We start from the raw sequence: 26,238 nt of genomic DNA on the forward strand, positions 1-26,238 counted from the left end.
GTCTTATCAGGTGTGTTAAGACAGCTCCCTTGGTCTGTAATTCCCCAAATTTAGGGACCAACAGAGGAAATCCAGCAAGGTAAGGGAAACGATAGGGGACAGTGAAGTTCCAGAGGTGGCTGAAGGTATCCGGGGACACCTAGGTTGACTCAGCCCAGGATTCAGTAGCTCGTGTGATGGGCAGGGGATAAGGAGGGCACACGGGATATCTTTCTGGATGGCATTTCCCTTCAGCTTTTAACTGTCCTGGGCTTTCACCAGACAAGGCACGACTGCATCCACTTTGGGGCACGGCATGGGTGTCCCAGGCCGACCCAGGGTGGGGTGGGGGGGCTGCAGGCAGCAGGGCCTAAGGAGGGAGGTGTGGAGGGAGGAGGCCCACTGCCATTCTTGGTATGGTTCTCTCTCCAGGAGCAGAGTTGTATCTGGCCTCACTCTGGGCAGCTTATAAGGCCTGGTGTGAGTTTTGTTGATGCAAGTGCAGCATAAAAGGAACAAATCCGCCAGCACCAGGGCTGTTGCCACTGGAGTCCTTTTGCATACATTTCTCAAATGATAATTCACTCTACCCAGCCCCCTTCCCCACCCCCCTAGGCCGATTTATTGAAAAAACCACCTTATATGGTAATATTGTTAACACACCGTCAGCTGGCCTTTTTAGGGACTCTGTTTAAAGAAGATCCGCCTCTGGGGTTTTATATTGCTCTGGTATTTATGCCAAAGACACACCAGCCCTCCGTCACTGGGAGAAGGACCTCTCGTATACTTGGTGAGTACTGCACACACAGCTTCTGCCATCCCTTCCTTTCTGAGGCTGCCTGGCCCCCTGGGTGCGGGAGGTGCCTCCAGATTGGCCTGGCTTCCGTGACGCTGGCCCAGCTCACATGTCAAGGCGCTCGGTGGGCAGTGGGGCCTCCGGGCATGCTGCTGCCTTCCAGGAAAAGGCATCTCTGGGCATGGGGCATGCTGGACAGCCCTGCGACTGGATGGTGGGTGGGATAGAACACCTGTGGTCTCTACTCACCCTGCTCACCTGGGCCACTGCAGATCTATAACCTCATGTCCTTTGTCATGATTCAGAATGTCTGAGAGGCTGTTTTAGGGAAGTGGATGTTTTGCAGGAAAACAGCTTCTTCTCGGGGTATTTGAATCAAAGCCAACAATGGTCCCAGGATCCATGAGATGTCTGTGTTGGGAATGGAAGTGTGTTTTCTTCAGTCCCCTTGTGGGTCTCACTCTCCTCTGATTCATGCTTGGCTGAGATGAATTGAGAATTTTCTCAGTCCTTGAAGGCTCCAGGGTCATTGGGGGATGTGGAAACTCAGGGTTGGGGCACGGGCAAGTGTCCTGTGGCATCATGCAGGTTTAGGGCTGGCGGGAACATGACAGTCATCTAATTCATTCTGAAGACACTGAGGCCTAGAGAAGTTAAGTGACCTGCCCAAAAGTCTCACACCCAGCTGTGAAACCACCTACCAATGCCTTCATCCTCCCCTCCGATCCCCTGCAACACATGCACGCACAAATAATTAAGAGGGAAATGAGACCAAGGGGCTGTTTCCACTTTTGTGACCAGAGTTGTGAACATCTGTTTGTGGCTGAGGCAGCTTGGTGCAGTGGTGGAGCTCTTGGAGGCAGACTGCCCAGCTGCCAGAGTTACTTGGTGACCCCAATGTTCTCACCTGTAAAATGGGAGTGCTAGTAATAATACCTACCTGGCAGTGTTGTTGTGGGGATTAAATGAGATAATACATTTATAGGGTGCTCAGCTCAACACTGTTAGGGCCTGGCCCTGAGTGCTTTAAGTATCACCTGCAGGGCTTGTTAAAACACAGATTGTCTTCCACCCCACCCCAGATTCTGATTCGGTAGGCTGGGGTGGGGTCTGATAATCTTCATTCCTAATAAGCTCCCAAGTGATGCTGAGGCTGCAGTTCTGGAACCACACTTTGCACAGGGAGGCACTGAGGGCTTGCTTTTTACTATTCGAACAAGTTTAGACTTGGAGGTTAGCCTTTGAGCAGAAAAGAAACTGAGCTTCCTCTGGTGGAGATGGATAGGTACTTGGAGAAAATGCCATGAGCAATGAGATACTACATGCCAGGTCTGGGATACCAAATGGGCAGTATGACATCATGACTTTGAGGCTAGAGTTTTCTCCTTCCCTTTGTTCATTGCACCAACATTTATTGAGTACTTATTATGTGTCAGGCTCCTGCTCCTTAGGGACAGTGTAGAGGCTTCTGCAATCACTAGGAGAGATGAGCAAACAAACAGATAAAGCCCAGGAGGGGCCGTCACCCAGTCCTGGAGTTATCTGGGAAGGCTTCCTGGAGGAAGGGTACCTGAGCAGGGTACTGATGTAGGACTAGTCCCCAAATCAGGGAAGCATGGTCTTTGGACTGTTGAAGTGGCTCAACTCCAATGAATTAGATTTCAAGACAGGAAGCAGGGACAGTTTAAACAGAGGGGCAGGCAGCGCTGGATTACTAAGGCTTCATACACTAAAGGGTTAGGCAATGGGGGACAACAGAAGCTGACGGCAAGAGATCTGCCCTTTGAAGGGACTGCTCTGTCAGCGGTGAAGAGAGTGGACTGGAACAGGGCGAGAGCGCTACCGAAGAGTGCAGAGGCCCTGAGCTGGAGCACCGCGGTGGCGCGGAATCAGAAATACAAGACCCCAGGATTGGTTGGGAGGGCAGTGGGAGGAGTCGGGTGTTGGGCGTGGCCTCCAGAGTGGGCGGTGCTCTTCTCTCTCGGGCGGTTCCAAGTAGGGGATGGTGATGAAGGCCGCAGCCCCGGAGGTGGAGTCGAGGTGCTAGGGGTCTGGGGTATAGATGCCCTGCAGGCAGTCTTCTAGAGCCCGGGAGAGGGGTCTGGACTGAGCGGATCCGGCAGAGCAAGAGAGAGGCGCAGGTAAAAGAACAGGCCCAAACGGCAGATTCCTGAGGATCAGAAATATTACTAACCAGAAGTCATTTTTAATTTAGTTAAGTATACCAACGAAGTCAAGGTAACAAAGTTGATTAGAGGTGCTGCTGCTAGAATTTTCCACCGCAGGAGCGTTTTTTGTTAAATTATTTCTCTCTGCCAGGCTAATTGTATGGATATGTGTGTCTGCAGATTATTATAGGCAGCTGCTTAATGTCGTTTGAAGCCCTCACTGCAAAATATTTCTCCAACTGTTGTTTGAGGTCCCACCATCTGAGAGGCCTTCCTTTCAGGACTTACATTTTGTACTGAAATGAAAATGCCTTTGGAAAGTGGTGTAAGTTCAGTCTTCCCTTTAGTAATCATTGATTTGTGAAGTGGATGGTTCACCTCCTTCCAATATGACAGACTTCATTATGGGAGCAAGTTCTGATAGAGAAGAGTAAGAGAGGTCATAAGAACTATGATTTTTGCAGCCCTTTGCAACAGGGTTTGGCAAACTTTTTCTGAGGAAGGCCAGATAGTAAATATTTTATGCTTTGCAAGTCTAAAGGTTTCTGTGGCGACTATTCAAGGCTGCCATCATAGGGATAGCAGCCATAGACGGTATGTAAATGAACAGGTGTGGCTGTGTTCCAATAAAACTTTATTGATAGGCTCTGAAATTCAAATTTCATATAATTTTCTCAAGTCATAGGATATTATTCTTTGGCGTTTTTTGCAACCACTGAAAAATGTCAAAATCATTCTTAGCTGGTGGGGCCCACGAAAACAGGCATTAGTTTGCAGATCCTGATTTACAATTATAAAGCACTTTCGTTTCCACTATTTCTTTTTTTTTAATGGTTATTATTTTTTTTTTTGAGAGAGAGAGAGAGAGAGAGACAGAGCATGAGCGGGGGAGGGGCAGAGAGAGAGGGAGACACAGAATCTGAAGCAGGGTCCAGGTTCCAAGCTGTTGGCACAGAGCTGGACATGGGGCTCAAACTCATGAACCACGAGCTCATGACCTGAGCCAAAGTCAGATGCTCAACCGACTGAGCCATCCAGGTGCGCCACATTTCCATTATTTCATTTGCTTCACAATCCCAGGAGACAGATGCTACCCTTTCCAGGAAACTGAAGGCCAGAGGGGGATTCGGGGGAAGGGGCCATGGGAAGGGGGTACCCTGAGGGAGGAGAAGGGGAAAGAAAGGGAAGCTGGAAAGAACTCTGAAGCCAAATCTTGTCTCCTTCAGAGTGACAGGTTGGGGGGCTAACGTCTCTGCCCTCATGTTTGCCTGAGGGTGGCCAGGGAGATGAGTGAATGAACACATTTTTTGGCACCCATTATGTCTTTGGGTTTTGACCACCCTGAGGGGCGGGGTGGAGCTGGGTTTCTAACTCTGAAATCCTCAGTGAAGACCAGATGTGCTGAAAGAGCCAGAATAATTCTGTTGGCTTTCTGTGAGCACAGAATGGTTGTGACCCCGGGAAACCACAGTGACTTTGGCTTTGGTTCAGCTGACACACTCAAGCCTAGCCACAGATTACCAGCAAGCAGCTGAGAAAGGTCTAGAATTTCTCTTGGCAAAGACATTCCAGGAGAGCCTGCCTTCATGGTGAAACCTTTCTTCCCAGGCAGTGTGGGACCCTGTGGAGGCCCCACTCCAGGCCAGCAGCCCTACCCCTGTCTTTACCTCTGTCACTTCTCATTTGGTTCTGACTTCAAAAAAGCAGATTTAAATCCAGCTAAAGTGCTGCACAATGGCATTGTTGACTTGACAGCTTTAAGTTGCTTTGTGGCTTGTCTCAGCTGCTGCTCGGCTTGGGAAACAAAGTCCAATCCTCTCCTTCTGTGTGTGGGGAACTCAGCGGGAGACAAAAGGGTCCATTGAAAAGCCAGACAGGCTTGAACTACAAATCACACCAGAGAGGGATGCTGAGGGGACCCCAGAGGGAGATAGTCACAGAGATGCAGCTTTTCCTCTCGGCCACCTTCTAGCTTTTGAGGTGGTTTTCCCTTCCTGGTGGACCACCTGCTAGAACAGGGCAGCACAACTGGTAGCCGACCAGCTTGTGAAGAGAAAACTGTCTCCCTGTGATTCAAATCAGGCCCGTGTGAGCAAGCTGTCAGGAGACTGGACTGTGGGGACCCAGGGATCCCAGGGGCAGGGCAGATCAGGTCTGGAAAGGGGCCACTCGGGTGGTGGTGGGGGGTCACCCACTGTTTATTGAGCACCTACTGTTTGCTAAGCACTGAGTTAGTTTTGAGGGCTGTAAACATAAACCCAGACTTAGTCCTGGCATAGGAGGGGTGCAGAGGCTCAGAAAGAGAAGTGAACACAGATCCTTTTGTTTCGGCCTTTTGCTGCCAACGGCTCTAGAGAGATGGAGAGACAGAAGCAAAAACACCAAACATGGAGAAGTTAGGACAGTTTCACTAAGGAAGGTGTAAGCTTCCGGCTTTGGAACCTGTTCTGAGTTGATGCCAGCCCTGCCTCTTCTTGACTGAGACCTTGGGCCAAGTTCCTTCCCTTCTCTGAGACTTGGTTTCCAAATCTGTAAAATAGAAATAAAAACATTTTCCCTTGGGGCTTTTATGAGGATTAAATAGATAATCTATGTGAAGAGCCCCACATTTTTTAAAATTAAAAATACATTTTTACCAAAAATGGAAGCATGGCCAATACTGGTATGTTTCACCTAGCAGTGCAGCTCACCCCTTTTCTGTTGCATTAACTATTCTGCTCTCCCCATTATACAAAGGTTTCAGGCAGTTAGTTTACAAGCCAATTTATTATTCGACAACTTCCTTTGATATTACGTGGCTTCTAATTTTGGTTATTTTAAGCTGTGATAAACTAGCCCGTAGCCAATCTTTGCATTCACCCATGAGTGTTTCCCAAGGATGAAATCCTGGAAGTGCCTTTGTGGAGTCAAAAGTTATGCACATTTTTAAGACCGGGGACAAGGATTTTCGAATTCCCCTTCTGAAATGCAGTGCAATTTGGCACACCTCCGCTGTGAATGCAAACCCACCTCCCCACACCTTTGCCAGATGCGGGGAGGGGGCGGGGAGGCAAGCATCGGACCTGGTGTCCCAGCTAGAGGTGGTGTTAGCTTTTAGCCTGGCCCCAGAGTACTGCTCCCTCTTCACAAGACCCCATGTCCTGCTTACAGATGCTAAACAAGAGCTATCACAGTTTGCTTATTTCGACCCACGTGCAAAACCTCGTATTTACCCTGTTAGGTTTAATATTATTTGACTTGGCTCATTTTCTCTGTTTTTTGAGATCATCTTAGGTTTTGATTCTTCCATCCAACACATTTAATATCATACTCTTTCCAGCTCTGGAAGTTTGATCGGCACGTACCCCATATTTTCATCCAACGCATTTATAAAAATGTGACAGAGGACTGAGAGTGGAGCCTGGAGGAATATTGCTGCCTCCAGGTTGATGTTGACTCATTAATTAACACCTTTCAGTGACAGTAATTCAGGCAGCTGTAAATATGCCTAACTCATTTATTGTTCAGCCCACATGGCTTTGTCAATAGGGATATCACAGGAGACCTCGTCAGATGCCATGATCAAGTTAAGGTCCAAGGTCTCCCACTTTCTTCTGCATTCCCAGCCCACAGCAGTCCCGGGGGAAAAGGGGAGGCTGTCACTCTGTCAACATTTGTTCTTGGTAAACCCTTAGTAATTATAAGAAATCACTGCTTCTTTAATAATGCTTTCTTCTTTAACAGTGCCTTCTGGAAACCTGCCTACCTTGCATATCAAGATTAACTGATGTTTGAGAAATCTGCTTTCTTTCCCTTTTTGAACATTAGAACAAACTTTGCCCATCTTCAGTTTTCTGACATCCCTTCATTTCCCACTCTTCTAACATGGTAGGAAGTTAGGATCTTCTCTGCAATCCAGAAACTGCTCAGACCAGAAACAATATTGTTTTAAGCAGCTAGGGGAGGGTGCTGTCCTTCAATCTCCATCTCATCTCACACCTTGAGTTCCTCTTACCAGTGTTTGGTCTATCTTTGTTACTCTGAAAATCCTTCTCCTTGACTCCCATTGATTAATTCACTCCTTCATTTTGATGACAAACATTTAAAAGCACACTCTGTGCCAGATATTGTGTTGGGCACACTGAAGAATCGTGGGGGGAACAGGACAGACCCAGCTCCTGCCTTTGCAGAGCTACGAACGAGCCGGGATATGCAGAGTTGATCATTGCTCATGCAAGTTCAAGGTGCTGTGGGGCCAAGAAGAGGGGCTACTGACAGACTGGTGGGCCAGAGAGGCCTCATGAAAATGCAGTGTCCATGCAGAGGCCTGGCAGGTGATAGGAGTTAGAGTAGCAAACAGGTGAGGGGAGGGTGCTCCAGACCCTGCGTCTCAAGGTCCGGCAGGGAGAGAAGATGACACAGTTCAGAGAATGGAAAGAAAGTCCATATAGGCAGAGTGAGAAGGCCAAGAGGGGGCAAGAGGGAAGGTGAGCCTGGAGACACAGGCCCGGCCAGACCCTGGGGAGCTCTGTGGCCTGAGTTAGAGGGCTGGGACTTGATCCATGGCCATGGGGAACCCCAGGGGGAACAGGGACAGAGGCAGAGCTGGATTCAGGAAGTCACAGCAGCTTCTTCCCTGGTGTCCACTCTGCTTTGAATGTAACAGGGAAGAGCTTCCTTTTAGCCTTAAAGTGTGTTACTAACCTTCTGCTCAGCCTCGACTTTGCCTTTCTGACCTCATATTCACAAGCCTGTGTCTCTGTCTCCTCCTTGCTTTGTCCACCTTTGATGTGAGGCCACGGAAGAGCCAGGGTCACAGATTTCCATAGTATTTATCTCCTTCCCGGCCTGTGGTCAAATGTTCTGAATGAAGCTTCCGGGGCCTTCCTCCTCAGCAGCCACCTGTTTTTCCTGGACTGCTGAGAGTTAACCTCCCTGAGCCCAGGGCCTTTCTGTCTTCCACCTGTCCCCCTGGGGGACCCCCAGGCCAGGGGGCAGTCTGCACGCCCTTCCCTGAGCTTCTGTTGTTTCTTCTTTGTAACCGAGCGCCAACGAGTCGTCAGCTGTTGTCTTTGAGCCTCCCTGAAAGAAAGAAAACCTGCAACAGATGTGGGAAAAATGAACTCCCTCACCACTTTGCAGCCATCCCAATGCAGTGATGAGCATCAGCGGACGGACTGCTGCTTTCTCCACCCGAAGAGCCAGGGACTGGGCTTCCTGTCCAGAATCCTCTCTCCTCTCAGGCTGCCCTTCCTCCCCGAGCCGCTTCTGATGTCCACATCCTATAAAGATATCCATCCTATTAGATTAGTCCCATTGAACACCAGTCAGATTATTGACTTCATTCTGCCTTAATTACCTGTCTAAAGACACTATTGCCAAATATGGTCCTGCTCTGACATGCTGGGGGTGAAGACTTCAACATATGACTTGGGGCAGTGGGGACACAATCCAGCCCGGGACAGCAGGCTCCAGGGAAGAAGTCCAGCTGCCAGGGAGTGGGAGTTCAGGCCCATGTCTGCTCTTCGTGGAACTGGGCCCTGGTTGGAGGTGGAGTCAAGCTTCAGAACCAAGAAGCCTGTCTCCAGCATGATTTTGACAAGGCGCTGACTAGTTCTCTTCTCCCCCTGCCCCGAAGGTGCTCCAGCCCCCGGTTCACTCGGCCACACTCACCATGTGTGAAGAGGAGACCACTGCGCTCGTGTGTGACAATGGCTCTGGCCTGTGCAAGGCTGGCTTTGCTGGAGATGATGCCCCCCGGGCTGTCTTCCCCTCCATCGTGGGCCGCCCTCGCCACCAGGTATGTGCTCATCTGGACCCAAGGCTTTGAGCCTCTAGGAGTAAACGCTGCATGGTGGAGACTACCTGACGTGTGTGTGCGCGCGCGTGTGTGTGTATGTGTGTGTGTGAGCTTTGTGAGTGCATGTGTTGGGGGTGGGGGGGGACTCGCTTCCAGTTAACTAACAGAGCAAGACCCTTCAAATAGACATATCCAGGACTAAACCCAACATAGCCCAGGCATGCAGGGATGGTATTATGTTTGGCTCAAGTCTTTGGAAGAAACTTGTAAAAAATACCTGCAAGTAAATAAGAACTTTGCTTTTAAGAAATGTACACTCTGTGAACTAACTTGAGATCACAGGCTACAACAGAGGCAAAATACTTCACCAGGAGGAGCACAAAGGAGGGAGAGATTAAATATGAGTGGAGGGACCAGGGAAGAGAGGCTTTGCAGAAAAGGGAAAACTGAGGATACGGAGGATCTCCTCATATGCAGAGAAGAGCAGGAGCCAAGATGTGGGGACGTCAGAATGTAAGCAGAGGGTATCTGAGGAGAGCAAGTGTGAGCCCTGTGTGTGTGAAGTGAGGGAAGAAGCGCATGGAAGGCCCTGCTCTCTCGGAAAATGACGTTGTCTTAGGAGAGAGAAGAGAGACGAGCCCACAGGAAACCCTCCCCCTTCTCTCCACGCCACCTCCACATTCATCAGTACCTGCCTCGCCCATGTCTCATTCTGTCCTGTCTCCAGGAAGAAAGATATCTTTCCCATCTGTATCCTTCTTCACAGCCCCTCCAGTGCCTAGATCCCCCTAAGTGGAGCCCTCAGCCAATCTGCTTCTTCCTTGTCTTTTGCATTACAGGGTGTAATGGTGGGAATGGGCCAGAAAGACAGCTACGTCGGGGACGAGGCTCAGAGCAAGCGAGGGATCCTAACTCTCAAATACCCCATTGAACACGGCATCATCACCAACTGGGATGACATGGAGAAGGTATTGGTGGACTCCCCCCTTTTGGTATAATAATACACCGTCATGACCCTCGTCTCCCACAGGCCTCTGTCCTGTCAAGTGCCTCTAAGATGTGTCTCATAGCCTTCCTTCCTTCTTCGTCCATCCCCCTGGTCACTCCCCGTGGGGCTGCCAATGGCTCTCATTGGACGGCTGCAATGGCTTCCTGATTTCTTTGTCTCCAGCCTCACCATCCAGTGAATTCGCTGCACTGCTGCAAAGCTAGTCTTCCTAAAAACAGATCAGATCGTGTCCCTCATCTTCTCGAGAAGCTTCGGTAGCTCCTCATTAACTTACAGTAGCTTCCTAACTCCCTGTCTGGGGTCTGAGGACCTGTCCTACCTAATGCCCAGCTTCATCCTTTCAAACAGCTTTCGCTCTAGCAGGTGCTCAATGCTGCTGCTGCCTCTATGGGGGCAAATGGCTTCTCTCCCTTTCATTTTTTCCTGTCATGACCTCAGGGAGCTGCATTAATGCCATATCGTTATGATGATTCTCTAATGAAAGTTCTAAGTAGGACTCTCTAGGGGTTTCTAGAAATGTGTGTGTGTGTGTGTGTGTGTGTGTGTGTGCACGCGCGCACAAGAAAATGCAGGGATAAGGGGGGGATTTTTAAAAGGTAGTTTGTGATCAACAAAATCACATGTGGGAAATGCTAATAGAGCCTTCCTAATATTCTTTTGATATGTTCTGCTGACATTTGTCTGAGAATCCTTGTTTTTGCAAGGAGTGCCTTTTGAAGTGCCATAGAATGCTTATCGAACAGACTGCGACCAGAAAGGAGGATGTTGCTGTGAAATCTGTAATACACTCTACTCTTGTCTAAATCCCAGATTCAGTTATTTGGGGTGTGAAGCTTTTACGCTGTGCAGTGGCTAAGAGCACAGACCCTGGAGTCCGTGGCAGGGAGGTCTGGCAGTGGGTTCTTCCTTCTGAGCCTCAGTTTCTCCATTTGTGTAGATAAAAATACTTCATTACGGTTGCTTTGGAGACTGAATTAGGTACTCAGTATGATCTCAAGGCATGGAACACTGTACTCAGTAAATGGCATCTATTACTCATAGTATCTAACAGAATCTAATTCAAAAACATAATAGACAAAATATTTTGGTATAAAAATATTTTAGCAGTAATTATTTTAGTAGTAATAATGTGTGACCTCTTTAAAGAAATTCCTAAACATATATTATACACCTCAAAGAAAAATAGGATAGGGGAAAGCTGTCAAATCTTCCCAAATTCATTTATAGGCTCATTGCCTTTCTAATAAAAAACTCACAATTTTTAAAATTGTATATATATATTTTTTAATTTTTTTAACGTTTATTTATTTTTGAGACAGAGAGACAGAGCATGAATGGGGGAGGATCAGAGAGAGGGAGACACAGAATCTGAAACAGGCTCCAGGCTCTGAGCTGTTGGCACAGAGCCCGACGCGGGGCTCGAACTCACGGACCGCGAGATCATGACCTGAGCCGAAGCCGGCCGCTTAACCGACTGAGCCACCCCGGCGCCCCTAAAATTGTATATATTTAAGGTGTACAAGCTGATGGCTTGATACACATTTATATATGTAAGAGCCACCACATTCCAACTAATCAATGTACCTACCACCTCACATAGTGACTTTTTTTTCCTTGTACTGAGAACACTTAGGATTTACACTCTTAGCAAATTTCATATATACAGGACAGTATTGTTACCTATAGTCACCATGCTATACATTAAATCTCCAGAACTTATTCATCCTGCATTAAGGCTTTGTACCGCTTGACCAACATCTCCCTGTCTCCCCACCCCCAGCTCTTGGTAACTACCATCCTCCTTTCTGCTGCCATGAGTTTGAGTAAAAAAAAAAAAAAAAAAAAAATCACAATTTTTAATTCTGCAGGGTAATCATGAATAATGTACGTTTGGAGAAATAAATAAGGCAAAATTTATGAGAACACAATGAGTAAGGAAAACTATGAGAAGCTTGCCATGTTCACATATTAAAATATAATATAGCATACAAATTAAAATAGTTTGGTACTAGCACAAAGGTAAAGAGGAAATACATGATAAATGAAACTTTGAACACCAAAGGGAGAACAGGGTTGGTCAACAAATTATTCCAGAACAACTGATGAGTTATTTGGGGGATGGGAAGTCTTTATGGCCCCTACCATACACCATTTCACCAAACACATATAAACTGAATATAAAAGTTAAATATAAAAATTCAAATGGTAAAGAAATACAGCATAGTAAGCGTGAGCATTTATCAAATTTCTGGTGAAAGAAGTCATAGAGGAAAAAAATGACAAATGTGATTTTCAAAAAATCATGGCTTCTAGTATGTGAAAAACATAACCAAATGTAAAAGGCAAACAAGTTGCAAAAAAATTCACAAGAGCAATGAAGATTAATATAAACAGCCAATGTAAATTGATGACTAAAAATACAAAGTCTCCACTGGGCAAATAAATAAAGGACATGAACAGATAATCCACCAAACAGAAATTATAAAAAGTTGCAAATCTGAAAACACTTAAACTCATTTGAAACAAATGTAAATTGTCAAAGTAAAACAATGAGGTATTATATTTCGCTACCAAATTATTTCCTATATTAAGAGTGAGAACCCTGGATGCAGGTAGGGGAAAAATGGGCTTTCTTATTCTGGAGGAAAGAGTAATTTAGCCTCTTTGCTGGTAAAAAGAAATGAAAAGGTCTTCTGGGGTGCCAGAGTGGCTCAGTTGGTTAAGCATCAGACTCTTTTTTTTTTTTTTTTTAATTTTTTTTTTCAACGTTTATTTATTTTTGGGACAGAGAGAGACAGAGCATGAACAGGGGAGGGGCAGAGAGAGAGGGAGACACAGAATCGGAAACAGGCTCCAGGCTCTGAGCCATCAGCCCAGAGCCTGACGCGGGGCTCGAACTCCCGGACCGCGAGATCGTGACCTGGCTGAAGTCGGACGCTTAACCGACTGCGCCACCCAGGCGCCCCTAAGCATCAGACTCTTGATTTCGGCTCAGGTCATGATCTTATGGTTCGTGAGTTCGAGTCCCGTGTTGGGCTCTGTGCTGCAGAGTCTGCTAGGATTTTCTCTCTCTCTCTCTCTTTCTCTCTCTCTCTCTCTCTCTCCCTCTCTCTCTCTCTCTGCCCTTCCCCCATCTCTTTCATAAATACATTTTTTAAAAAGGTCTTCCAATCACCATGCTAATAGCCTAGTAATTCCACTTTTAAAATTCTTTTCTTTGGAAATGCTCTGAATAGAAAAAGGAAATACAATATGTACAAGATAGCTATGATAGGATTATTTATAAACGAAAATCAAAGATACCATGAATAGTAATACAATTAAATATATGATAGCATATGATGAAATGTTGTATAAGCATTAAAAATAAATGTTCAATTAATTAAAAAGAAATGTTTACTATGAAAAAAGAAATTATTTATGTTACACGCACCAAACAGTGGCAGGAAACAAGATTGAATGTAAAAACATAAAAATAGTGTAACAATAAATAAATACAAGTATATGAAATAAATAAGTCGTGATAGTAATAAATTTGAAAATGCTCAAAGGTGAAAGATTAGTAAGAAGAAAAAGCCAAAGTGTTAACTATTATTAGATGATGGAAATGTGGGAGACTTTTACTCCTCTTAGAAATAGTTCTATAATTTTAAAATTATCAACATCTCTAAGTTTTAAGGTACTTTGTAAAAGCTCTAAAAAGTTAAGTGAAAATGAAGTGCAGGTATTTGGCCTCAACAGCCATGATTCGGATTCCTGGACCCAGGGTCCAGCCTGGGAACCTGCACCAACAGCAGTCACCCCAGCTCGTTCTGTGATAAAGCGTCTGGGGCCCACATTTGAAGAAATACTGACATCACTCAATTAAGACTCATTGCCATTCATATCTCTGTTGTGAAACTTACATAGACAGGGCCTTGGCTTCTGCCATGTCCTCTGCCTCAGATGCCCTTCTCAGCCTCTGGAGACCTTCCTTTGCCTGCAGGGCCCACTCAAATCCCCCAGATAATGAACTGCCTCCTCTTTTACTCAAAATGTGGATATATCTTTCTATTTTGTCTTCCTGGGTGTTTTACTCCTCTCTGGGCCTTGAAACCAAGATCAAGAGACCATGTCTGATTTCATATCTGTCCTCACTACAGTTAGCACCATCCTAGCACAAAGCCGGGAGTCCACAAATATATGGGTGCAATGGAAGCAAATGACCCTATGCCCCGCCTCTGAGGAAATCAGAGCCCTATGTCCCTGCCACTCTGCTGAATCCCTCTGAGATGTAGAGTCCTATTTGGTTGTCTTGGATCATTGGACACGGTGAGAAGAAATAGCTTCCTCTAAAGCAGTGATTCTCCACAGGAGCAATTTTGCCTCCTGGGAGACGTTTGACAATGATTGGAAACATTTTTGCTTGTCATAGCTGGAGAGGTGCTACTGGCATCTAGTGGGTGGAGGCCAGGAATGCCGAACATCCTGTGATGCATAGGTCAGCCTCTCACATCGTGGAATTATCCAACCTGAAATGTCAAAGTGCTGAGGTTGGGAAACCCTGCTCTAAAGCACCAGCCTGGCCAGTAATAGTGACAGTTCAAGCATATCTGTCAGGTTCCCATAGAGAGGTGTGAGCAGGGGGAGGGAACCAGGAAGAGTCGTTGAGGCACCCAAGTACTAGGAACAGAGGAAAGCTCTTACACCCTAAGCCTGAAAGGTGGGTTAGGGGCAGTGTCACTAGAGCTGGAAGAGGAGCCACCCAATAGGAGCTGTGCTCACAGTGAGCCACACCATTGCTTGGAGAAACACCCTGACCTCTCTCCCTCTTCCCACTCTCCAGCCTCTTGCTGATGTCTTCCATCCGCCAAGCATAGCCAGAAGCCAGGAAGCAAGGAATACTGAGAGATGCAATGGGTCTGGCCCCCCAGGGAAGAAAGTCAGAGGAACAGAAGAAGAGTAAAGAGGAGGGAATTTCCTATGGAAATAATCAAGACGCTAAGTATATTGGCCCCAGATCTGAGTCCTGTCTAGGGCTCTGTTGAAAAGGAATGTAAACTCCAAAGGTTAAGCAGAAATTTCCAGGACTGACAGTCTTCTCTTCAGACCCATCCCATGCTGTGGACATTGTGTCATGCTCCCCCAGCATGTACATGCCAGTGGAATTTTATAGGAGACTCCTCAGCTCATTTGACTTTTGTCTCAACCAGATCTGGCACCACTCCTTCTACAATGAGCTGCGGGTAGCACCTGAGGAACACCCCACCCTGCTCACAGAGGCCCCCCTAAATCCCAAGGCCAACAGGGAGAAGATGACCCAGGTAAGAGGCCAAGAAGTCTTAAGCATGACACAAGAAAGCAGCATGGATCCCTTCTCCCTTTCACACAACAGTGCAGCAAAAATTTTTGAGGACATGCTATGTGTGTAGTCTATGTCAGGCCCTATGGGAGGTGGGGTGGCGTAAATAGGCACAGCCCTTGCCCTAAATAAGGTTACAAACCATCCCGTGAGCCAAGAGGTGCTGTGATTTCTGCCAGATCGTCCTTCATTCTTCGTTGTCCTTTCAGATCATGTTTGAGACCTTCAATGTCCCTGCCATGTATGTCGCCATTCAAGCTGTGCTCTCTCTCTATGCTTCTGGCCGCACAACAGGTGAGCAGCCTGTAATCTGATCCCTTCCTGACTTGATGTGGGGGGGCAGGTGCTGTAGAGAAAGCTGGGCTCCTGCAGAAGTTCCTGCTCAGAAGAATCAAAGGGACAGTCAAAGTGCAGGGAAAACCCTGCTTAGGGATAACAGAAGGGAAGCCCATGTGGAATGCATTCAGGTCTACCCAGTAGAGCTGGCAAGAATTTATATGAACGAAGCATGACAAGTACATCCAGCGAGGGCTGTTTCCCTCACAACAGTCAGTCCCTGAGCTTACATATACTTTCTAGCAGTATTGGAATGTTTCTGCTCATGCGCCTGTGATGGTGGACATGTATGTGCCCTTGGTATAGAAGGGTGCTCAGGGAAACAGAAGGAACTTCAAGATAGAGCAATTTATAATGGGGACTCTATAACTTCCATGAACATTGTTCAACGTTCATTCATTCAAGTATTCATTGATTCAATGAATGATTGATTGATTGATTGATTGATTCATTCATTCATTCTTCAGACATTTCCCATTACTCCCTACCAGGTGCCAAAGACTGCACCAGGCCATGGGCGTACAGTGACAAATGAGACAGCCCTGCCATCCCAGAGCTAATGGTCTAGTGGGGGAGGGGCAAAATGAAAAGATTGTTTCACTGCTGATGACAAGGACAGTGATGGGGAATGTATGATGGTTCTATAATTCACTTATTTGTTTTACCATTTCTCTACTGCTGGACTTTTAGGTTGTCTCCAGTTTTTATTTTTTATTATAAAATATGCTGTGATCAGCATCCTTGTACAAGTGCAAACTACCGGTCTCTGGATGTTTATTTCGTATCGGGCCCTTACTGAGCCATCTTATTAGCTCTGGCCATGTCTCAGTTGATTCTCTTGGGTCTTCTAGGTATACAGCCTCATCATCTGTAAATAATGACAATTCTGTTTCTTTTTGATAATACCTCTTGTTTCTATTTTCTGTCATATTGCATTGGCTAGAACATCCTCGACTGTATTAAATAATAATGATTCAATAATAATATTAGTGTTTCTCCACAGATTATGATATGGATTGAGATTTATTATGGTGTTGAAAAGCTCATTTCCCTCCATGGTTTAATAAGTTTCATCAGTCAAGAATGTTATTTTTTTTTAATTGGATGGTTTTTATGGTCCCTTCCAGATCTAACATTCTCCATGCATGTGCATATGTGTTAGTTTAATGCCAGAAGGATGTGCAAATTATCCAGTCTCCTTAAAGAATGTGCAATTGAGATGCACACTGACAAGTATGCATTACTATGAAAGTGTTTTAAGGAATACAAGAAGGGAAGATGTTTTACTTGCCTTCCAGAAAGCTACCTTCTCATTTTGGAGAATGAATTGATGTACACAAAAAATATTATTATTGATCCTTATGGTGGGTGAATTCTCTTAGCTGCTAAAGAAAAGTATGGTAATTGAGGATCATTTGGCAACTGGTCCCAGAAAGATGAAAGACAAGAAGTTTTCATGGGTCCTATCCCTCTGTCCATAGGCATCGTGCTGGATTCGGGGGATGGCGTCACCCACAATGTCCCCATCTATGAGGGCTACGCACTGCCCCATGCCATCATGCGTCTTGACCTGGCTGGCCGTGACCTCACTGACTACCTCATGAAGATTCTCACAGAAAGAGGCTATTCCTTTGTGACCACAGGTATCCAGCCCCTTCCCTGATTCTCACTTGAGCTCAGAATGAAATCTGATCTAGGACCAGGTGTTCTTTGATGAGAAGTCTGTGGCCCCCTGCCCTCAAACTCTCCTGGGATAGATGAGGAGGCCCCTAGGCTGGGGCTGGGCCTCTGGACAAGACCAGGTAGTCAAGGCGGCCTTATTTATGGAGGAAGGTTCCCAACCAAGATGCCCTCGGGAGGGCGACAAACCCTCCTAAGTGCCCTTTCAGAGCATTCCCTGCTTCCCCAGGGACCTGCTACCTCTGTCCACATCCACACCAGGATCAGAGATGGTTTTTACAGTGCTAAATGGTAGCAAAAATCTGATGATGCATTTTGTTTCTTAGGGGCATTTGTGGTTTGTCTGAGGACACATGGAATAAATAAGGTCTGAATTTCTAAGGGGAAGTTGTCATGCCTCAGTGGCCACCCTGGACAAGAGGAGATCTTAGGCAGGGCCCTTCCTAGATTGTGTAAGATCACAGCAGATTCTCCTCCATCTAGCCGGAAATGTGTCCTGTAAGGCCCTCGGGAAGGCCTGTAGCTTTGTCAGGGCAGAGTAAAGATGGCAAGGAGAAAAGCCCATGCGAAGTTTTGCCTGGGAATCAAGATTTTGAACTTGCACTTTAGGAAGAGGAATGAAAAATTAACATTTATCCTAAGAATGAATTCAGAGTAGAGGAGGAGGTTTTCACGGAGATCAAAATAGGACAAACTGACAGAACAGAGTATCTGCTTTCTGTCATTTCTCCTCTTACTAGCTGAGCGAGAAATTGTGCGAGACATCAAGGAGAAGTTGTGCTATGTCGCCCTGGACTTTGAGAACGAGATGGCCACAGCAGCCTCCTCTTCCTCCCTGGAGAAGAGCTATGAGCTGCCAGATGGGCAGGTCATTACCATTGGCAATGAGCGCTTCCGCTGCCCTGAGACCCTCTTCCAGCCTTCTTTCATAGGTGAGGTGTTGCCCACTGTCCCTGCTGATCGAGAGCGGGGGTGGGGGGGTGAGGTAGAGGGGTGGGGGGACGGAGGGAGAAACACCAGGAGCCGTGCACACTTTGTTTATGGTTTATACATAGCCCACATTTTTCCAAGAAGAACCAAAAACACATCAACAATACAACTAGATAAAATCTAATTTTTTAAATGTTTATTTCTTTTTGAGAGAGAGAGACAGACAGAGTGCAAGTGGAGGAGGGGCAGAGAGAGAGGGAGACACAGAATCTGAAGCAGGCTCCAGGCCCTGAGCTGTCAGCACAGAGCTCGATGCAGGGTTCAAACTCATGAATCGGGAGATCATGAACTGAGCCGAAGTCGGACGCTCAACTGACTGAGCCACCCAGGTGCCCCGATAAAATCTGATTTTAAATAAAAGTATAGGAAAATCAAAATAAAGGAAAAGCAGAATAGGGAATGTAACATAAAACTAAGAATAAGGTTAATACACAAGACACTTCTTGGATGGCCCAACATTTAGGTCACTGGGACCAAAACCCACAGTGGTAAACAGAATGGGTCTGGGGGCAGACCTGGTCTCAAGTCCTGATTCTGCCCCTTCAGACCCTGTCACCTTGGATGCGTTACCTTCTTCAAACCTCAGTTTCCTCATCTATAAAGTATAAATAATGATAGTACCTACTAGATAGGGTTACAACAAGGATTAAATAAGAGAATATTTAATACAAGGACAACTACTTTTTTCGAGGAGTGTATAAGAAGAGATGGGCCTGTGAGCAAATGCTGATAGATGGTGTAGTGTTATATACCAACTGCACAAAGCGATAGAAGCCTAGGAAATCAGTGAAGGCTTCTTAGAGAAGGTGAACATTTGAACAGCATCTTGAAGAATGAGTATCATTTGATGGTATCTGGGGACGGAAGGAGTGCAGGATGGGAATGGCCTACAAGGAGGATGGAAGGCTACCTATAAAGACATGGAGGTGTGAAAGGTCATGTTCTATTTGGGACATGATGGGAGAAGTAGGGGTGTGTGTGTGTGTGTGTGTGTGTGTGTGTGTGTGTGTTTGCACACAGGGGAAACTGGAAGGAGTTGCCAGACCCCACGAAGAGCATGGTGTTTAATCATACTAGCAATGAAGATCCCTGCAAGTTTTTAGCTGGCAGTGTAGCAGGGTCAGGTTTGTATTTTAGGAAGATTCCTCTAACCTCAGTGTGAAATTCTGTCACATGGGGAAACTACTAGAGGTGGGGGAGACTAGGTAGGTGGGCACGAGCTGGTTGGGCATGCAGGCCTTTCACTGTGGAAAGTCTTGGTGCCAGGCTAAGGTAGCTAGATGTAACCTCTAGATTAGGGGGCTGTCAAAGATGATATGATGGGTATATCCACGCAGTGGAATACTGTTTAGCAATAAAAGAGAATAAAGAACTGACGCAGGCTCTAACATGGATGAACCTTGAAAACATTATATGAAATGTTAACATTAACATAACATTAAGTGAAAGGCGCTAGACACAAAAGGCTACGTATTATATGATTCCATTTATGTGAAATGCCCAAAGCAGGCAAATCTACAGAGACAGAAAATAAATATGTGGTTATCTAGGTCTGGGCAAGGGGTGACAGGGGAGATGGCAGTGTCTGCTAATGGGGACAGCGTTTCTTTTTGGGGTGTTAAAAATGTTCTGAAATTAGGTTTTGGAAATTAGAGTTTGCACAATCTGTGAGTATACTAAAAGCTACTGAACTCTAAAGGGGTGAAAACTATGATATATGAATTCTAGCTCAATAAGGCTTGAAAAAAGACGACACAGTGGAATGTTCCCTTAGAAATATATCTCAGGTGGGGCTCCTGAGTGGCTCGGTTGGTTAGGCATCTGACTCTTGATTTCAGCTCAGGTCATGTTCTCACACTGTGTGAGTTCAAGCTCCACATGAGGCTCTGTGCTGTCAGAAGCACAGAAGCCTGTGCTTCAGATTCTCTCTCTCTGCCCCTCCTCCTCTAGCATTCTTTCTCTCTCAAGATAAATAAACTTAAAAAAAAAAGAAAAAGAAATGTATCTTGGGTGAAAAATGTGACAGGTCAGTCAGAACAGGAAGAACCACTGGCCAGTTAGAGGTCTAATCCTGGGAGGTGATTAAGGGTGTGTACTGAGGTCGCTGCAACAACAGAAGGGTCACTTGAGGAGCTGAAAGTGTGGGTATTTATGACGTGATGGATGTTGACAAGATACTACGACCTGTACTAGGCATGGAGTCTGCCGGGATTCATGAAACCACCTACAATTCCATCATGAAATGTGACATCGATATCCGCAAGGACTTATATGCCAACAATGTCCTCTCCGGGGGCACTACCATGTACCCTGGCATTGCTGACAGGATGCAGAAGGAGATCACAGCCCTGGCCCCCAGCACCATGAAGATCAAGGTGGGTCCTGTCCCAGTTCCCTCCACCCTTTGGGAAAATACAAAGGTCCCAAAGACCTGCCTACTTGGGAGATGCTCCAAGTCTCTCTGCCAGGCCCATAGCTTGGTGGTCTCCTGGGCTCAGCATCGTCCTGGTCTAGGGCAGATTTCATCTCAGGGGATTATGCTCCTTGGGCACTGGTGAGCTGGAGATATGTTTAGCATGGTATCTCAAATGTAATCACGTGATGTCATATGAGAAGGGGGTGAAAGAGCTTGGGATGACGAGAATATTGAGGGGGTTGAGGATGCAATCAGGAGGAGGGAAATGGAAAGAAAAGAAGGAAGCAATACTACAGCATCTTTAGACTTTAAAAGGGCTGTGTTGCCCCAGAGGAGGGTCAAAGTTTCGGAGAGAAAGTGTGGCGTGGGTCAGGCTGCTGGTTCACTCACAGACACATCACTTGATTCCTGGGCAGCCTTTGATCTGTTGTCTCCTCTTGGTTCTGGTCCTCCCCATGTGGCTGCTCACCAGGGCGGCTCACCTCACAGGCCTCATCAGAACAGGGGCCCACCCCAGCCTCTGGTCCCCAACAACCATACAGAGCTTTTAGGGCTTCTAGGAGATTTGCTTCTAGCAGGGTTAGAAAACGAGTTGGGAATTGAATACAGATAATGAATAGATTAAAAGTTACAAAGTCTCACAGTCAAGGTGGTCTCTGGGAGTAGGCCTGATCTGAGGAAATGTGTTCTAAGAACCTTTTTCACAAAGGAGGGCTGCCCTAGGCCTTCCCCCTTTCTAGCATATGGTGCTCAGCACAGGGAAGCAGAGTAGGTCACCGGGAGCCACTGGAGCCACCGTACTTACTAAGGCCTGCCATACCGGGGGCATTGTGCCAGGGCCAGGGCAGGGGCTTTTTACCAGGATCATGTGTCAGGATCTCACACCTCGCCTCGCCCCCAGATTCTGGCTCAACAGATTTGGGGTGTCCCATCACCTACATTGATAAACGAACACCAGCGTTTTGATGCATATCCCAATTTGTGAGCCACTGCCCTGAGTGATTCGTAGACATGATCACTGAGAGGGTGACTTAAATAAGACAAGAGGAGGGGAAAGGGCACTTGAAGCAGGAAAAATACAGAGCACAAAGGTTCCCCATGGTGTGTGTATGCAGGGACAAACACCCCCAGCCAAACTGGACAGCAGGATTTGTACAGAAGAATTGGGGAGATGAGACAGGCTGCAAGGATGTGGAAGAAGAGATGTGAGACCAAGGACACCAGCCCAGGACAGCCCAGTGTTTTCTCACAACCAGAGTGGCGCAGCAATAAAGTGGCCATGCTGTCCTTGAAGTGTCAGTCCAAAGAGTGACCAAGTGACTTTTGTCTGACTGAATAATAAGATAACTTTTAAAGACTCTTCTTCCTCTCCAATTCCATGATCTCTGCAATTTAGGAAATATGTAGAGAGAGCCTAAGTAGACAAAAAAAAAAAAAATCCAGTGTCTGGTTTCTTCTAGCACTGAATTCTTAGACCCTTTAATAGCAGTCTTTCTGGACCTGCTTTTAGGTGGAGTTCAAAATTGTTTGACAGGACAACCAATTTCTAAAGGCTAAGCTCAGGACTTGCAGGGGCAAGGATGAACCGTGTGTGTATGAACTTGAGAACTTGTCAGATATAAGTGGCTGTTGACAGATGAAGCTCAAGACAGGGTGTGAGTGGACCGGCTGGCTCGGGATTGGAAGACTCAGACTGGCTGAGCCGCCCATGCGTCCGAACTCCAGGCAGGAACAGAGCAGCACTTTCCCTGCAGGTGTTTGCACGGGTCATCTATGGCTGAGGCACAAGCAACTGCGAAATCCCAGGGACCTAACACTAAGTGTTTGTTGCTTGTGCATCTGCAGATCAGCTGGGAGTCGGCCAATCTAAGTCACGCCCGGCTAGGCAGCCCTGCAGGTCTAGCCAGCTCAGGTCAGGTCCATATCTCATTGTGGGGCCCAGGTGAAGGGCCAGCAGCTTCTCAAGGGAAGCCCTTCCCCTGAAGGTGGCAGAGGCACAAGAGAGCCTGCCCGGCTGCATGACTGAAGTGCATTTCAAGCTCCCGTTTGTATCACGTCTGCCTAAGTCCCATTGGTCAAAGCAAATACAAGGCCCAGACCAAAGCCACAGGGTGAAGCAACGCATCCTTCCCATGGGGGCGGGGTGGGGAGAGGGAGGGACAAAGATCTGAGCAACAATCTAATCTACCACAAGGTTTACCCTGTTTGTTTCTGACCGTGCAGCTGTCCTTACTTGGGGCAGCTCGCTCTGTAATGAGAGGATTCCCAGACCACCTCGCTCTTCCCTTGGGGACTGACGGTGATTCACCACATTTATTCTTTGCAGATTATTGCTCCCCCAGAGCGGAAGTACTCAGTCTGGATTGGAGGCTCCATCCTGGCTTCTCTCTCCACCTTTCAGCAGATGTGGATCAGCAAGCCTGAGTATGATGAGGCAGGGCCCTCCATTGTCCACAGGAAGTGCTTCTAAAGTCAGAACAGATTCTCTGGGGATCCCCTTGAGACTGCTCTGTTACTAATCATGAAATATTAAAACCTGCAAGCCTTACTTCTCTGCGTGGGGCTTTTTCTCTCCTCCCCCCTGGGCTTTTACATGGTGCTAAGGACTTTTCACACCTTATTTTTAATCCACACAATGATCCTGTGAGATACACATATCCCCATATTATGGATGAGGAAATTGAGGCTCAGAGAAGTTAAGGACTTGCTGAAGACCACAGAACCAAGATTAAAATCCAAGTGTGTCTAACTCTAAAGCTAGTACTCTCACTCTACTACCTTGTTTCCTTTTCCTTCAACATGAGTAAGAATGAGGGCTAGATGACTCTTGGGGGGGGGCGTGTTAAGAAACAAAGGCTTTCAGAGATGTACATCCTTTTACTCAAGGGCAAGACACAGAGAACATGAACACAAAGAGAAACACAAGGATTATAGGGTGTGACATATGAATGGTTCAAACACAATGTTTGAACTTGTGTGGAGGAAGGTCATAGTGGCTTAAGTCTCTATGAAGTCCTTTGTTATTGAGCATTAGGCTGTATCTTGCCCTGAAGCTAACTAAGAAAGGAGCAACATTCTTAGGAAGAATATGTTTTTCTTTCTTTTTCTCCTTTCCTCCTTCCTCTTCTTCTTCTCCCCTTCCCCCTTCTTGCTCTTCCCCTCCCCCCTTTTTCTTCTCCTTCTCTTCCTTCTGCTCCTCCTCCTCCTTCTTCTCTCTCTCTCTCTCATTCTCTTTCTCTTTTGTTACTTGCTCCCCACTCTCTGCCCTCGGTCGATTTTGTTTAATTTCACAAGTATTGACTGAATTTTCAGCATCTGCTATTACTGGGTAAGCCCACATGGAATTTATGTATCCAGCAAAGATGATTCCTGCCCATCAAAGTCTCACTGCATAAAGTGGGAGAAGACATATGCAAGACAATGATTTGAGGTGAAATGGAAGCACCCATAGAGTACTACGAGAAAGTAAGAGATAATAATGATAGCTAACATTGGTTGTGTGCTTACAATACACGAGGCCCTAGGTTAAGGGCTTTACAATGATTTCCTCATTTGCTCTTCACCATAACACTATTAGCCGGTACTAGTATCATTCCCATTTTACAGCTAGTTTACAAACTAACTCACTCGCCTAGCAAGTTAAGAGCAGAACTAGATCCCCACTTTTGCCTGGCACACCCTTCACTCTCTCTGCCTACCCAAGTCCCATCCTTGCCGCCCCTGAGCAGATCCCACTTGGCTGGGAGCCTTCCCAGACACACTTACTTGGAGACAGTGGACCCCAGTGGAGGTGCACAGACCTCAATGTCAGGCACTCTTCCTCCACCATCCCCACGCTTGTCCTCTGGGGTGGAGAAGCATGTTTTGCAAAAATCCTTAGTGGACTCATGTTTTAAGACAGGTCTCCCAGAAGCAGACCCTGAAGTAAGGCTACACAGGCAAGCGATTTATTAAGGAAGCGCTCACAGGGGAAACCAGTGAGCAGAATCAGAGAAGCAGAACAAAAATGGAGAGGAAGAGCAGCAGGGGAGCTCTGTGAAAGCCTGACCGGATACAAGTGGGCTTTCACACTAGCCTATCAGTGATGAGTGAAGATGCACTCTGGGGGGGGGGGGGGAGGAGGGGAGGTAAAGTCCCAGGCTTTCCACCTGTGCTGGGAAAGGGCTTCAGTAGTATGAGGGCAGTATTGCAAAGAAAAGCTGCCGGCACTGGCTGTTGGGAGAGAGAGCAAGGGGAGGAGGCCAGAGGGCAGCCATACACACACACACACACACACACACACACACACACACACACAGGGTCCGAGGAAATGTGGAGCACTGACCATCCCTGCTGCAGAGGGGTGCATCAGAATCTCCATGTGGGGAAAGACAGGGAAGCTGACTGGTTGTTCCCCACCCAGTCTTGCCCCACTTCAAGAAGTGCTGTCCTAGAAGTCTTCAGTGGAAGTCAAACTATGGGCTGATAGTGAGGGGGACATGGGTGGGTGACATGGCTTGAGGAGAGACGAAATACATCAGGAAATCAACTAAAGATAAATATAGCAATAATGTCCCAGGCACAGAAGGCCAAGCTGAAGGCAGCCATCACTTACCACGTAATGTGTACTGGGTGGTAACTGTGTGGCGGGAGGTAAGTGCTGCTTGTGGATTATCTTTCTTAACCCTCACCCCTGGCTATCTAACCGCTCCCTAAATGCCTCCTAACCGCTCCCTAAATGCCTCCCTTTATGATTAGGTATATTAGTCAGAGTGCATTCAAGGGAGCAGAGCCACCATGCACATTATGGGAAGAAGGGGTTTATTATGGGAATGAGACTTTACCTGAAGGTGGGAATAGCTGGGGAAGTGAAGTTCTGGAAACAACTGTAGGATGATCAGGAAGGAGACACTAGGGCTTTGAGGACAAGCTGGGATCTCTCTGTGAACTCATCTGTCTGTCACAGTATCTGAAAGACATCTCCCCAGACGATGGCTAAGGCTCTGCCTTCTGAATCTTATACCTGGGCCTCTTTTGGCCGACTCTAACTCAAAGCCCTGTCAGGAGAGGATTCTAGAAGCATACTTCCCGGCTTAACCAAACTGACTTAGCATCATCTAGCACGTTAGAAAATCTTCGATGTAGATGAGACTATAACTGACCAGACATCCAAGCAGCAAAAGAAAGTCAGGGTCACATTGGCATATGTTTACCTTCTTATTTTTTGTGGCTATGTTGTAGCATTTTTGTAATATGGGTCTGTATCTATTTGTCACAATAGCACTTACAAACATTTGAAAACAGTAAGTCCTTCACAGCTGTACTCTAAGGACTAGAAAGAGTGCCTGATAACATAGTAGATGCTCGGCAAAAATTGGGTGAAGAAATGGATGCTGAATGACAAGAGTCCGTGTAGTGTAATCAACCCTTGTTCATACATCCCAGCAGATATCTGACAAACTCTAGGAGCGTAAAGCGGCCTCATTCCTGTAGACAAGTAGGATGTAATTCTGTTCACCAAGACACTGCTGCTTTTTGTGTTCTGGCCATCACCTGAGGGGGGATGAAAACACCCTGTTTGCTCCTTCCAGGAGGGACCGATCACTACCGTTTTGGGTGTCTTCCTTGCTCATGATGATCCCTTTAATTGCCTTCCTTCTTTATGCACGGGGTGGGGCAAAATACTCATGTTCATTCCATGAGACCTTCATTTGGGGCACAGCTGGGCCAATTAGATTCTCTCTCTTGGGAATTTGGAATTAGGA

The 26,238-nt window shown here is 46.6% G+C and overlaps 1 protein-coding gene across 3 annotated transcripts; it reads left to right on the forward strand.

Annotated features, from left to right (window-relative positions):
- The first annotated feature begins 486 nt into the window (after positions 1–486).
- Positions 487–23,042, forward strand: ACTG2 (actin gamma 2, smooth muscle). 3 transcript variants are annotated; one of them, XM_047069080.1, is made up of 9 exons: positions 487–769; positions 8,561–8,722; positions 9,562–9,690; positions 14,924–15,034; positions 15,282–15,366; positions 16,890–17,051; positions 17,829–18,020; positions 20,272–20,453; positions 22,821–23,042. In XM_047069080.1, exons 2-9 carry the CDS (start codon positions 8,597–8,599, stop codon positions 22,962–22,964), a joined length of 1,131 nt encoding a protein of 376 aa, XP_046925036.1. In that variant the 5' UTR covers positions 487–769; positions 8,561–8,596; the 3' UTR covers positions 22,965–23,042. The 3 variants fall into 3 exon arrangements, with proteins under 3 accessions (XP_046925036.1, XP_046925034.1, XP_046925037.1); XM_047069078.1 differs by lacking the exon at positions 487–769 and adding an exon at positions 2,116–2,916; XM_047069081.1 differs by lacking the exon at positions 487–769 and adding an exon at positions 3,960–3,981.
- Positions 23,043–26,238: the final 3,196 nt, after the last annotated feature.

Source organism: Lynx rufus, unplaced genomic scaffold (assembly GCF_022079265.1).
Source record: "Lynx rufus isolate CCGP_SWC_20201006 ecotype Redwood Valley unplaced genomic scaffold, mLynRuf1.p SCAF_8, whole genome shotgun sequence".
Classification (NCBI taxonomy): Eukaryota; Metazoa; Chordata; class Mammalia; order Carnivora; family Felidae; genus Lynx; species Lynx rufus.